General features: G+C 41.5%; 1 protein-coding gene across 4 annotated transcripts in view; it reads left to right on the forward strand.

The window, feature by feature from the left end:
- CNTN1 (contactin 1) overlaps positions 1–15,786 on the forward strand; it is a 1,059,655-nt gene that overhangs the window by 851,380 nt on the left and 192,489 nt on the right. For all 4 annotated transcript variants that reach the window (XM_086919467.1, XM_086919469.1, XM_086919468.1 and 1 more), the window contains one exon: positions 4,351–4,421. In XM_086919467.1, coding sequence (XP_086775593.1) covers positions 4,351–4,421 — 71 coding nt within the window. The remainder of the gene's footprint in view (positions 1–4,350; positions 4,422–15,786) is intronic.

The following is a 15,786-nucleotide window of genomic DNA, read 5'->3' on the forward strand; positions in this document are numbered from 1 at the left end:
TTGTGCAGTTTCGTCTTACTCTGAGAAACTGTGAGAAGGGTATTCCATCCTTTTGGCTCCTAGGATGGTAGCTCGAAAAATGGAGCAGGGTATTTCTTGAGGTGGGTTTAGTATACAGGTCCACTTCTAATTTATTACTTTTGTTTCTGATGTATACATCCAGGAATTCCACTTGGGCGGCGTTAAACTTAGCAGTGAAGTGGAGGTTTTCATCTGCAAGATTTATCCACTCTAGAAATTCTTTAAGAGTCTGTTCCCCACTGGTCCAGATGAAGAAAATATCATCAATGTACCTGTGCCAGTGGGAAACAGACTCGTAGAATGGGGCCATGTCGTTATAGATATTGTGGGCTTCAAAGAGAGCCATATATATATTAGCTATGGACGGAGCCATGGCTGCCCCCATGCTCACGCCCTTGATCTGCTGATACATACGGGTTCCAAATTGGAAAACATTCTCCTGTAGTGCTATAGACAGGCACTCGTGGATAAATTGCTTGTCGCAGGGTATTTGATGTAGATTTATGAACCACATGGTGGCATCGAGAGCTCCTTTCTGTGGGATATTACTGTATAACGCTTCAACATTAAGCGTTACAAGAAGATCTTTATTCTCATCGAAATCTAGGTTTTCCACCTTTGCTATTATATCTCCAGTGTCTTTGATGTAGGATGGAGAAAATGAAATGTAAGGTCTTAGAATATTGTCTACATATTTGGAGATAGCTTCTGTAGGGGTGCCAATTGTGGAAACTATCGGTCGATAAGGTGGGTCCTGTTGATTCTTGTGCATTTTGGGCAAACCATAAATGCACGCTAATTTTCCTTGAGAGGTGTTTAGGAATTCATATTCTTTTTTGGTTATTATTTTTCTATCTAGTGCTCTTTTTGTCGTTTCACGAATTTTTCTTACTACCCTATCGGTTGGGTTGTTCATAACTTCCTTATAGAACTGGTGATCATTAAGCATGTTCAGCATATTAGTTTCGTATGTATTACAATCAATGAGGACAATACCACCTCCCTTGTCACTACTTTTTATTATTAACGATTTGTCATTTTTAAGATTAATCAATGAGTCGTGTTCTTCTTTAGTAATGTTGTATTTTGATTTAGGGACAAATCTAAGGGCGTGATCTAATTTTGTCAAGACAACTTTCTCAAACATAGCCATTTCAGGACCCAATTGGTCCAACGTTGGTGTGAATGTCGAGGGTAAGGCTACAATATTATTTGCCATATCTTCCTGTTCAATTTCTACTCTATCCAGAAAGAATTTTTGAAGTCTTATTTTCCTAAAAAATGCATGCACATCTTGATACATTTCAAATATATTGACATTAGCATGTGGGACAAAGGTCAAACCTTTAGAGAGTAAGGATATGTCTGATGTTTTGAGGTTGTGTTTAGAAAGATTGAAAATAGGTATCACATCCATTGTCTCTGGTACTGCCTGCTGCGAGTCTCCAGATAATGTTGGGGCTGAGGTTCCATTGGATGTTGATACGTCTGATGTTGACCCCGGGTCGACGGTTGGAAACGCACTCTCTGTCGTCCCCGTTTCCCTCCTCGGTAGCCTAAAAAAGGCTGGCGCATATTTCTACGGCCATTTTGGGGGTTGTAGTGACCATCATCCTGGTAATTTTGTTCATTATCGGATTCAGGATCCGAGGAGTCAGAAAAGTTGTTTATTCTTTGATGATTATAATTTCCTTCACCCTGTTGGTTGTCAGGTTTGTAGAAACCTTCACCTAGATAGGGGTATGCTCGTTCTATGGTATAAAAAATGTATAGATTAACCCATAATTCCTTATTTCTCAGTGGTCTTAAGCGTCCAAATCTTAATGGCTCAGATTATCCCCAATTTTAGAGTTACAAGTACCAGTTTAGCTAACTCTAGGGATTGGGAAAATAAACTGCTTTGCTGAGCCACTTGTAATGAGGGCCTAAGTAGAGCTACCATCACATTCTGGTTGAATTGTCTTGATAAGGAACGAGAATGTCAACTTTGTGCTATAGAACTATGAGGCAGATGTACGATAACTCTTAGTGGTCGCAAACATAAAATTGTCCCGTTTGCGACACTAAATAGCCTTTTCACATGTACTAATGCTATTTTGCAAGTCGGTAACCTATTACCGACCCGCAAAATAGGGTTTACGATTCGCTAAAAGGAAGGACCTGCCAAACTAATAGCGAGACTCAAGGGTATGTATAATTGTTTTGTGTCCGGAGTTCAGTCTTAAAACAATTGCAGTTTACCACCTACTTCAAGTAGGTGGCAAGCCAATCGCCAAAGGTGAAGGATCCCCAAGGGACTCCTTCTCCTTTGTGACTTGCAGCATAAACGTTATTTAAGGGCAGGCAGTAGTCCTATGTAACATTTTATCTTTATTTTTGAAATGCAACCCGTTTTCCTTTAAGACAAACTGGCTGCATTTTAAAAAAAAGTTGATTTTTTAAAAGCAAACACAGACATGGTGGTTTTCTGTCCCTTGCAGGTCACCAGCCTTGTGTTATTTCCCATTCCCAATTGGTCGCAAATTGTAACCTGCCTGATGAATATTGATGAGGCAGGTCATTCGTGACCCAATTGGAAATCGCGAATGTGTCTGAGACACATTAGTACCTATAATTTTGCGACTCGCTAAAAAAAAACATTTGTGAGTCGCAAAATGGAATGATCGTATAACTGGTCCTTAGTGCACAAACAGTTTTTACTATGATACCCAAAGCCTATTGTTTTAAAAAATCAATATAAGAAATGATTTAATGATTTAAGAAATCAATATATGGATCATCCTTCAGCCCCACCCTGTTCAACATCTACATGATCCCCCTTCACATCGTCAGATCCCAAGGACTCAACATAATCGCTTACGCAGACAAGGCTCAACTGAGCCTCTCGCTCACCGAGGACTTCTCCAATGAAAAAGCAAACTTCAGCAACACCATGACCAACTTAGCCAAATGGATGAGTGACAACTGCCTCCAACTCAACTCAGACAAAACTGTAGTACTGATCTTGGGGAACAACACCTCCGCATGGGACCACAGTTGGTGGCCTGCAGAGGTCGGACCTACACCCACACTGACCGACCAGGTATGCAACCTCGGCATCATCCTCAACAGCCAACTGACCATGAAAGGACAAGTCAATGCAGTTGCCTCCTCCTGCTTCCACAAACTTTGCATGCTCCACCAAATCTTCAGATTGATCCCAATCAACACCAGAAAGACCATCACTCATTCCCTCGTCACCAGCTGCCTCGACTACGGGAATGCCCTCTACACAGGCATCTCCACCAAGCTCCACAGAGGACTCCAGACTTTGCAAAACGCCTCAGCCAGAGTAATCCTGTACCTCCCAAATGAACCCACATCACCCCATATGAGAGCTCTCTACTAACTCCCCATCCAGAAGAGATACAGTTAAAGACCCTCACACATGCCTACAAAGCTCTCCACGACCTAGGGCCTGCCCACATCAAACATCTACTGAACTTCCACCATCCTTTCAAACACCTACGCTCCTCTTCGCTGGCCCTTGTACAGCCCTCTGCCACAGCCGTAGTGGTGGCTCCTGCTTCTTCTACATCACTGCCAAGACCAAGAACCACCCTCCCCTCCAGATCCAGTTAGGTCCCTCACTGACAGACTTCGGAAAGAGACTCAAGACCTGGCTCTTTGATGGAGACTCAGCGGCCAGGTACCCCTAGGGGTGACAGTGTAGCGCTATACAAATTCTGATTGATTAGTTGACATATTGCACTAGTGATTATTAATTTGTGTACTCGATCTGATTTGACAATAATTGAAAATCTACTACCAGTAAGTAAGAAATGTTTTATGTTGCCAAGTTTTTGCAATCTGTATTCATAAAAATTCAACAAGTTATTTTCTACATTTTATTTGTGAATATTGCTTAATCGTGTCATATTGCCTATTATATTTTAATGGTTAAAAGTAAAAGAATGCATTACTTAACAGAGTAGAAACCTGCGTCTTTCACAGATTTCCATGCATATCCTGGAAAACCTTTGTGAATTATACAAAGTCAGAAATCTGCATCCATACAAGGTTGGAAACCTGCAGGTACAAAGTTCTGACTTTGGTTGTTAACAAGGCCCTCATTGTTTATTATCATGGCAAAAAGATTGAAAAATATGTACCTTTGACAATATATTAGAAGTATGTAAAGGTGATTCTAGTGAGATAATTAGCCACACAACTTTATGATGCCTACCATGCAGGCTACTTCCACACTATTAAGCAAAAGCAGTATAAATGCCTTCTTTGCTAAGTTCTGTGGTGCAAGTAAGAATATGTTTTCCTTTGTCTGTATCTTAGCTCCAAATGTAGCACCGTCTGATGTTGGAGGCGGTGGTGGAAGCAACGGGGAACTAACAATAACATGGACGGTGAGTGTATTTTTCCATCTCTAATTACCATATTAGCCAAATTAATAGTGATATTTCTGTACAATTGTGCACATTACTAATGCAGCTGAATTATTTCTTTGTATGTTAACTGCACAAAGGCAGATAACTTTAGGTGTGCACCTGAGCTTGTGTATTCAGAAAAACTAATTTTAAAGGCAATATATGTAGAGGCGGTTTTGATGTCCTTTATTAATCTTTTGTTTGGGCAGCAGTTGCATTAGCCCGCCTTTGAAATAGTTCAATTTCTCATAACAGAAAGAGACAATTAGCAAAGACCACCTTCTATCACTTATATTAGGAAGAAACTTTACATGATGTAACTCCTGATTGGACACTAATTTATTAAGTGGTATTTTATGCTTTGTTCAGTTTTGAGTTACCCGTGTTCTGGCCCCTTCTGCTATTTTTTACATTAAGATTTTACCACGAACAACGCATACTATTGCAATGTGTCATAATGCCATCATTTCAGGAATTTATTGTAAGACGAGTAATGAGAAATTCCCGATATAGCGAATTACAATGCATAATATAAATGTTACCTTGTTATAACAAACAACGTGTACTGTACGGCATTGGGTGATTGGTGGTGTGTAATGAAGTACATAAACAAACGGCTGTGCCTCTGTGAATGTTCCTTGCCTTACTCTAGTGATGATTATGTTACGTATTTTTTTGACTTCTGATGGGCTTGCCCCAGAGCTCTTTTCCAGGCCAGCAGTGGGTGGGGTCAATGATGCACTATGCTGGGGTACCTAATGTACTCTCTGCTGCACGTGTGATTATGTGCTTTGCATATTGATCTTGCCTGGTGTTGAAATAGCTCTTTCTATCAAGCTCACTGTACCACACATGTGCCCTGCACATTAAGCAAACTTGGCTGCACACAAGCAATATATACACTACCCTGTATGGGAGAAGTAGTGTATTTGGACTGATCTACTGGGACCTGGCATCAGCCAGGGAAATCTGCTACTAGAAAATACAGTGGAGCTATTCATCTGAGGCCAGAGGCAGAGTGCTGGAGCAGAGCATGAGCGCCTTTGGACACTAAAGTGTGGAGGAGAGGGGTCAGAGGCTGTGTACAGCAGTGTCACCATTGATCAGTTATTTCAATAAACACAACTGGTTGTGCACATATTATGCGTGGGGTTAGCAATTTGTGTGGTGATGCTGGTAGGGCAGCCTACATGTGTTTATTGGGAAAGGGTGCTCAAAAATGAATGACTAGGTTATCAAGGCCCAATCTTTAACCTGTCACATTATGGAAAACAGAGTGTTACTACTCCCAAGAGGAAGACAATAACTCCACCTAGGAATAATTGCTGGAGTGCTGTCTTAAGAATAAGACCCCTTCATAGTTAAATAAGACCACAACTTGTCTTAAGCCGTGGCATCGATGAAAAAGTGAGGGGAACTGATAAAGATCTTATGATGTGAGAACAAAACACCCTAGATCACTCTCACACCCCTCCCTCTCAGGCTCCTTATCAGACTCTTCTGGAAGCAGTCTTACACCACGCATAAACTAGCAGTCTCACTTTACTGGAAGCATCCTCACCCTCCTCATAGATCACACAGCACACACGGATCAGAGCAGCAGGCTCACACCGCTGACAGCACCCTTCACAGAATAGGAGGCACCAACTACTAGAAATATTCCCACATACTTCACAGACTAATAGCAAAGCCAATTATTCTGGTTGATAACTGAAAGTGCCTCTTCATTGATTGGTGAGGGTGTGTGTGTGATATTGCTGGTCAGAATCAGTCAATGAGTGGATAACTAGATGCATGATTGCATGTATGAGTGAGCCATTTTTGGATGTTTGTGGCAGTTTGTGCTTAAGTCTTCAAAACTTTTTGTCACAAAAGGAACCCCGGCTAAATTAGCATCCTTTGTTCCCACACCAGGGGATGCTTATGATGCCCAGGGTTTATGGATTCCCCAGGAGCGAACCAAGAACATAGCCAAGATATAGCATTTTTATTGGGAGGAATGTGGCAATGCTGGGTGCTAGATATTTTTGGATCCTCCCAGCTGCCAGTACTACCCAGTCTAGAAATGTGAGTAAAATGTGAGATTTGATCTCAAATGTAAGGTTTGAAGGGAATTGTGGGTGAGAAAAAATGTGGGATCCACGCCCTGGAATTCCCTTGGTGTTTAGATATCACAATTGTCTATGTTCATGTTTCCCTAGTTTTTAGCTGACCCCTTTACCCAAATACATTCTACCTTTCTACTCGTTTCCAATGGCGATGGTAATGGGTATACAGATTCTTTAGTCCCTGGTGGGGCAAAGATTGTTGGGGCTCTAAAGGTAGGGGTGCAACCTGATGTCCGCCACCTCACTAATTCTTTGAAAATATCCCTGGCATCCAGTGGACTTTCTGACCCCTGGAGGTAGACTGGAGCCCCTCAGAGGGACAGAAAAGTTGCAATTGTCCCTTTTGGGGAGCGGACATGCCAGATGCCATGGTGGGCCCTCTCTACCCCTTTATTGCCCCAAAGTAAAATCCCCTGGGGGCAAAAAGAGTGTATAGTCTGTTTTGGGGAGGAGGCATGGCCAGATGCCAATGGGATATGCCTCATTTCCTATTCTGCCTCAATGTAAAATCCCTGGTATCTAGTGGGCTTTCTACCTCCGTTGGCATATTAGAGAAAAACTCCAAACAGTTGAATTTCCTTTTCTGCTTCTCAGGGAGCAGAAAGACTGCATTGCCCCTTTTGTGATGGAGGCATTGCCATGTACCAGTGTGAGCCGCCTCAGCCATTTTGGTTGCCCTAATATAAAATCTGTGATGTCTAATGGCCTTTTTACTTCCACCCGGTACAGATTAGGGGAAAATTCCAGCTTAGTGCAAACTTCCTATCTGCCCTCCAGCAGAAGCAGAAAGATTGTCTTGCCTCTCCTGGGTATGGAGATCCATGCCAGGGTTGGCATCTCACTTCATTTACTTTGCCCTAAAACAACTGTAGCTGTTTAGTAGGGTTTTTGCCCCCCGAGGGGTGTGATTGGGAACATTTCAGGGAGATAGAAGGACTGTACTGCCCTTTTTAATGGGGCTCAATGTCAAGGAGATCCTCCACCCCTTGTTCTTTCTCCTATATGGAAATCTTTGTTGTCTAGTGGGCTTTCTTCCCCACAGGGGGTGAGGGATAGAGTGAGGTAAACTCTGCCAATCAACCTCGAGGGTGGCAGAAAGACTATTGTGGCCCTTCTGGGGTGGAGGCACAGCCTGATGCCTGCATGGGCTACCCCCACCACTTACTGTTTTTAAACTTTTTCCTCCTGGTCTCTAATGGGCTTTCTTTTCCCTGGAGGCAGATTGAGGTTAGATCCCCAAATGTAACCCTAGGTGGGCAGAAAGACTGTTGTGCCCATTCTGTGTTGGGTGACTAAATACAAAATAGAAGTGTACAAGAAAGTAATGGGTGGAATGCTTGACTTAATCTCAGCCACTGGTAATTATTCTGGGGTCCATCCCAGTCCATCAGTAATTAGCATGCCATGCCACCCCAGTTTGGACCCTGTCACATGCAACTCAGTCCTGACCCTGCTCCAATAGGAACAGTCTAGTCCAAACCAGTAGGCCAGGTCCTTCCTGAAATAGAACACAAGCAACCCACATGCGGTTTCACCGTTATTAGGGCTCATCATTAGAGTACAGCTTGGCTCCAGTGGCAACAGATAAGCAGAGACCTGAGTCTCTGCTTATCTGTTTCACCAAGGGCATAAAATATACAAAAGAGTGAGGAATGGAATGCTTGAACTAATCTCGACCACTGGTAATTACTCCGGCCGCATCCCAGTCCATTGTAAATTGTAAAAAAAATTGTAAATTGATACTTGTATAGCGCACTACTCACCCGCAAGGGTCTCAAGGCGCTTGTACGAATACCGCTGTGGAACCCATCCTGGCTTTCCCTGTGAGACGTCCACTCCTGGGCACCCCCAAGGTGGAGGCCAGCTATTGTCCAGAGTTGCAGAGTGGGACTCCATGATTGGAATAGGCACCGAGGCGAGAATTATCAGGCCTGTGGAATTTTGAGCCCAAGACCCGCTGAGGCGGGGAATTGAACCCTGGTCCCGGGCTAGACCTCTGCATCAGGGTCTGCCGCTCTAATCATTGAGCTACACACCATGCCACCTCAGTTTGGATCTAGCCATATGCAAATCAGTCTTGACACTGCTGCAGTAGGAACAGTCCAACCCAAATTTCCAGTCCAGTTCTCACTAAACTGGAACACAAGAAACCCAAGACAAGCTTCAGCCTTATTAGGGCCCGTTGGTTCGGTATCGTTTGAGTCCAGTAATACAATGCGCTCTGGACCTACGTCTGGGCATGCCCATCCCATTTAGGGTATTGTACTGCAGTATGCAAAAAAGTGATGGATGGAATGCTTGAATTAATCTCAGCTGCTGGTAATTACTCTGGTACAGTGGCAGAAGGGCGAGTTCCTCAGGTCTCCTCACAGGTCTCAAAAAGAAGGTGCGGTCTTCTTCTGTTCACCATAGGCCCAAAGTGTTCTGAAAAAGGTGTGTTCGGGTGCTACTTATTCCTATTACTAGCCTCTGGGTCCAGGTAACTCCTGTCCCCTCCTACACAATAGGGTAAAAGTTCCCAGGGGCAACCCTACCCACTTTTGCAGCAGTTCATGTGTGTCTCACTGCAACTAATCCCACAGAACCCCTCACTCAATAAATTCAAGATGGAAAAACACTTCTCCTTCTGTGCAAAGCATGTTTACCCACCCTAAGATGTGGTCATGTTAGTTAGCAGCTCCTCCTCTGTGATCACTCCATACCAGTTCTGGGGGCAGCTTTCACCCCACTGGCCTTGGTGCCTACCCGAGTGGGATGACAAAGGAAAGTGCCCTGTTCAAGAGTCATCTGACATCTGCTTCTGACAGGGGAGACCCGCTTGAGGTAAATTAGCTTCCTGGGCACTGCAAAACTGGTCTTCCTGCCAGGGAATAAACTTCCCCATAGGCCAAAGTCTCTGCTTAGGGAGCATTTTTACAGACCTTATCAGGTCAATTCACCAGCTGTGTGACATTTGGACACTAATGCAAATTAGCCCCCAGAAGCTTCAGGCAGAGTGAAGGTCACTTTCTAAATGTCCCCTTTCCTTAATATTTATTAAAAATCCAAGTTTCATCATCGAGTTGGGGTTTTAATTAATTTAAAAAATAGTTATTTGATCATTTTTCTAGCTGGTTCCCAGCTTGGAATAGCAGAATTAATAGTTAATACTGCCTCCCAGAGTTTCTGTTTGAGCAGGTCAGGCCAGTGCAGGCCAGGTCAGGCCAGTGCAGGTCAGTGAATATAGCTTTTAGGCTCTAGTCACAGCAATGTCATGTTACTTTTAAGTATACATTTCTACATGCCTTACTTTAAATTACCAGGCACATGCACCTTGTGGGCAATAGGACCTATGTAGGCGTGACATGTTAATATTGCTGTAAATGTTTAATGCCCATGGCGCATAATTACTTGAAGTAGCATAATGGAATAATTTCATGAATTTTGCATAACCCGCATAATGCAAAGTTACCAAATTTACAATTCAATTTCCCCCAGCCATATTTAATACTCTCCTAAAAGTACTCCTTCATGACCCCCTACTATGTTTACACATTCTGGGATGATGGCCAGGTCCATTTCCTGGGTGGGTTGCAACACTCCATTTTTTGACTTTTTTCCAGCTGGCGTCAATTGGTGGTGGGGGAGGGGAATCCTGCTCCATGCAGGGGCAGATTGGGAGTAAACTCTCCAAACGCATCCACAAGGAACAGGAGGACTGCTGCAACTGATGTGGGGTCTGGCCACTGCCCAATACCTGGTTGGAACGTCTCCATCCATTTTATATTTTTAACTCATCTTTCCTGGTGGTTTGTGGGCTGTAGCCCCCACTCCCCAGAAGCAAATTGGGAGTATACCACCCAATCTACCCCAGGAGGGCAGTAGTGCCCTTCTTGGGTGGGGAATGGCCATGGAAAGACTGCTGCACCCGTTCTATGGTGAAGGCATGACCACAAACCGTATTGGGGTAGTCCCACTCTGTCTTTTGTTTAGGCATACAATTTCTGTGGTATCAAGTAAGATTTCTGCCCACCTTAGGATGGGAATAAATCTCCCCAATCCACCCCAGCAGGGCAGAAAGGCTTTTACACCCATTCAGGGGTTGGGACACAACTTGATGCCCCACACCCAGCCACTCACTAGGGGAGGAAAAGGGGTGATTTGTCTCTGGAGAGCACTAGGGGAGGAAAAGGGGTGATTTGTCTCTTTAGGGAGACTGCACTCCCTCTCCCTTGGGTCTTATGGGAGGACCCCTGCACAGGCATCAACCTCCCGAGGCGAGCACTGAGCAGGGATCCAGTAAGGAGGGATATCATTGAAAAGTTAAGCTTCTCCTCTTCTAATTGTAATTCTGCGGTGCTGAGGGAGCCTGAGAGATGCTTCTGTGCACCGATGCTTTAATTTTCAAAATAATGACATCAGTGTGCCCTTGATGCGGATTGTCATTAGAAAACAAACAGCCCTGGTTTGCTGGGTTATCGCTTCCTCAGCCGCCCAACCTGAATTGAGAAAAGCTAATTCCTCTGGTGCCATCACTAGAGTGATTCCCTGCCTTGGATGCATTGATGTGACCTCCAAGCCCACAGCACCCGGCTGGGACTAGTGTTACCATAGAGCTTACATCAGTAACACGCAAAACGTTAAGTACATTCAATGATGAATGAGTGCCTGCATGAATGGAAAAACATTGGTTTTGCTTCTTCTTGTTGAGAAAGGTGCAGACTACAGGACACATTCTTCCTTCTCTCACAGGGTGCAAGTCCAACCCTCCCATAGAAGCAATACTGTACTGCTGACAGAACTCCCACACAGAGTAGCAATCACACTCACATAGGGGTGTGTGAAATTTGCATAATTAGCTTTTATGTAATTGCACGTAATTATGCAACATGTAAATCAGGCATGTAGCACTATATTTTACCATGGTATTTACTCTTGAATCACTTTTCGACATGAGAACACATTTTGTGATAAAAATATAGGCCAAAGAGCACATTCCTGCAAACAACAGCATCTCACTTTCTAAATGTTCTCATTGTTTCTGCACTATAATTTTGCCACAAATATTGGTGTAAGTATGTAACCTGGCCTAATGAATTGATTTTGTGTAACAAGCATAACACAAACTTACATGAATTTACATTTTGCCGAGGCCTCCGCTCAACCAGAAGCAGCCTAACACCCTTCACAGATTTGTTGTCGCATACTAACGGTTATAAGCCAGGCCAATTTTCTTCACCAATGCTTGTTGGCTGGAAGTGCACATGCGCTCACTTTAGAATAATTTTGCCACTGCCCTGCAGGTTCTTATCTCTACTGCCAGGCATTATAATTCTTAAAATTAAATGCTTTGTTGCCCTGCTTCACAGGGAGGGGATGTTACTTCCACAATTTTGGTTGCAGGTGTCAGTGTCTACTGCCAGGCATTACAATTCTTGAAAGTAAATGCTTTGTTGCCCTTCTTCAGAAGGAGGGGATGTTACTTCCACAATTTGGTGTGGATTAAAACAAAATGTCACTGGCCCTCCTATGCAAGGAATACAAATATCAAATGTAGCATTACATGTCCTTAGTTTAGGAGCTACCCAAATCTGAAAAATCTCTCAAAATTCAGAGGGTGTCAGAGTTTGGCCAAAGTGGTTCATGAAGGCTTGGTATGGATTGACCAGGCTTATATTCCTCAGGTTATTGCTCTGACCACTTTATAATGGATCTACTTCATGCTTTCTGGATGATCAGTATGCTTGCATTGTATTTCGGTGTAATTCTGGTTCTTTTCCGTCATACTTCAGTCTGTGTTTCCAATTCTTCCAAGAAGCATGTAATCCGAATTTGCTTGCTAGCATCATAATCTTGTCCGTCCTGTTTGGATCTTGTTTCACCTCTTGCTTTATTCAGGCCCCTTTTCTGCTCATAAGGAGTTGGTGCACCAGGTCTATTCAGGAGTAATTTTGCTCTCATTGACGGAACAGACTAACACAGTGGGTGAAAATGCCTTTTTCTAATACTTCATGGTAGTGCATGTGTATACCGGTACACAGACAAAATATCGATTTTTAAATATCGATATGCAAAAATATCGAAGTTTAAATATCGATATACAAAAATATCGAAGGTAAGTAATATCGACAGTCTAAATATCGATATTGGTATGATATCAGTAATATCGAAGTTGTAAATATCGATGTTAATAATATCGAAATTAATAACTTTGATGTTACTAATATCAATTTTTAAATAAATTTAGTGTATATTATATTGTATTTATTATGTTTTATTATTTATTTTTAATGTTATTTTATTAAATATTGTCTTTTACTACTGTAGCGGGTTGTGGGTTTATAGGGGAATAGGGTGGGAAGTAATTTAATTATGTTAAATTAATTATTAATTATTAGGAATTATTAATTAATTAATTGAGAATTAATTTTAAATTATTTTTAATTAATTTATTAATTGATAAATATGTTCTGTAGCGGGATATGGGTTTATAGGGGAATAGGGTGGGAAGTAATTTAATAATAATTAATTAATTGATATATGTTTGTACATATTTTAATTAATAATTAATTGGTAATTAATTTCTATTAATTACTTAATTAATTATTATAATTTTTTTCATATTTATAATGATTAATTAGTTGGTAATTAATTATTATTAATTATTTAATCAAATTAATTATAGTAATTTTTATATATAATTTATTGTTATTCTTAATTAATTAATTGTGCAAAATAATATTAATTTTTAAATTAAATTAATTACAGCAAATGTGCTAATATATTTACTTTATTGTTATTGTTAATTAATAATTAATTGGTAATTAAATAATATTAATTAATTTTGGGTACAGGGGTATTTTTAGGGTTCAGGGTCAGTTTTCAGTTCATGGGTACAGGGGTATTTTTAGGGTTCAGGGTCAGTTTTCAGTTCATGGGTAAAGGGGTATTTTTAGGGTTCAGGGTCAGTTTTCAGTTCATGGGTAAAGGGGTATTTTTAGGGTTCAGGGTAAGTTTTCAGTTTTTGGGTAAAAGGGTATTTTTAGGGTTCAGGGTCAGTTTTCAGTTCATTGGTACAGGGGTATTTTTAGGGTTCAGGGTCAGTTTTCAGTTCATGGGTAAGGGGGTATTTTTAGGGTTCAGGGTCAGTTTTCAGTTCATGGGTAAAGGGGTATTTTTAGGGTTCAGAGTCAGTTTTCAGTTTTTGGGTAAAGGGGTATTTTTAGGGTTCAGGGTCAGTTTTCAGTTTTTGGGTAAAGGGGTATTTTTAGGGTTCAGGGTCAGTTTTCAGTTTTTGGGTAAAGGGGTATTTTTAGGGTTCAGGGTCAGTTTTCAGTTCATGGGTAAAGGGGTATTTTTAGGGTTCTGGGTCAGTTTTGGGTTTTTGGGGTACAGTCGTACAGGGTAAAAATTAAATAAATTTAAATTAAATCAATTAAATGAAATTACAAAATATAAAATTACATTAAATTATTAAGTTTTTAATTTATTTTAAATGTATATGTATTAGTTTTAATTTTTTAATTATGTTTTAATATTTGTATTTAATATTTGTAACATTATATGTATTTTATAATTATTTTAACATTATTATTAATACATTTAAAAAAACGATATTTTTAATTTCGATATTTTTGTACTACGATATTATTTTTTCGATATTTTTGTACTTACCTTGTTAGGGATAGGATTCCGATATTTTTGACTTCGATATTTTTGTCCCGATATTTTTGTATGTCGATATTTTTGATTTCGATATTTAGTCAGACATTCGTGTATACCTGTCTTGGGTCGACAGACCTCGAAGGCATGAATAGATAAATGTTACTGTTGCCTATTTCTCTTGAAATTCTTTATTGTTTAATTTATTTTTATTTTTCAAAACCTTCATTGACAAATTTAACATTATCAAAATACACTTTTGCATCAGATCAGAGCATCGTACACATCAGGCCATTTACGGAGTACAATAGACATAGTGAAATATCAATCAGACAGAAGCATTATCCTGTACAACATGGCTATAGCACCATGAACTACACATAGCTGTAGGAGGTGGTGACAGCATCATAGGGGAAGGAGCAGGCCCGGCAGGGGGGGGTATGGGGACAGGGAGGGAGGCAATTACTGACCAGCACCGGCAACCGCCGCTGGCGGAGTGCCGGCGGGGAGCTCGGGAGAGGCAGTCTGGCTCAGATGTGATTGGGAATGAAGGTTTATCACTAGGTGACCCCATATGTCAGTTGGGCGAGATCTCGCAAGCATAAGGTCCTAGAATTCAGATAATAGGGTCTGGCATCTCGAAGCATCTTCAAGCCATTGGGCGAACTTAGGTGGCAGTCTGCGACCCCAACACATGGCCACCCTATGCCGCGCAAGGACGAGCAGCATTGCGATCAATCGGCAAGAAGCATCCGGGCAAAACTTGACAAAGCCCAGCAGGCACAACGATGGGTTGGGCTTAACCGGTGCAGAGGTAATCTCAGAAATGGCGGCACAGACCTCCAGCCAGAAATCCGACACCCTTGGGCATAACCAGGCAAGATGAGTAAAATTTGCGGCACGGGCAGAGCAATGCATGCACCTAGCATTAGGTATGAGTCCCGATTTATGTAGCTGAACTGGGGTGCGGTATAGCCTGTGCAGATATTTGAAATGTATGAGACGGAGACGATAGTTGGGAGATAGTTTCTTTGTCTGATTGCAGCAATAGAGCTAATTGGCTTGGGAAATGTCCACGCTGAGATCTTCCCCCATGCAGCATGTGCGCGATCAGTGGAGATGGAGATGGTCGACAGCGTAAGGGCATATAATTTAGTCACCAGCTTGCAATGAGTGGGGGATGTATATATGAAGTCAAGAGCGGGCATCGAAGGTGGAGGTTGGGGGAACGTTGAATGCATCTTGAAATTCTTAATGTGAAATACGACGTTCACCGCTGATGAACACTGCCCTGCTCTTTTTGGCCAATACTGCTTTACCCAGGACCGTAGAAAATACCAAATGACTAAGAAATCTTTGGATTTGAAATCAAAATATTGCAAAATTATACAATTCTCCTGGATGTCTACATCAGATAAATAAGGACATCTCATTTGTTGTAAATATCAAATCAGAGATGCATTATTATTCTATATCTCTTAATTTATATAAGTGCAGTTTGCAAGTTCGAAATGCTACTAGGCTTTGCAAGAATATTGTTAGTAACCGAGGTTGAAAAGCACAAACTGTACAAATAGTACATATATATATATATA

This window comes from Lissotriton vulgaris, chromosome 1_1 (assembly GCF_964263255.1).
Source record: "Lissotriton vulgaris chromosome 1_1, aLisVul1.2, whole genome shotgun sequence".
Lineage (NCBI taxonomy): Eukaryota > Metazoa > Chordata > Amphibia > Caudata > Salamandridae > Lissotriton > Lissotriton vulgaris.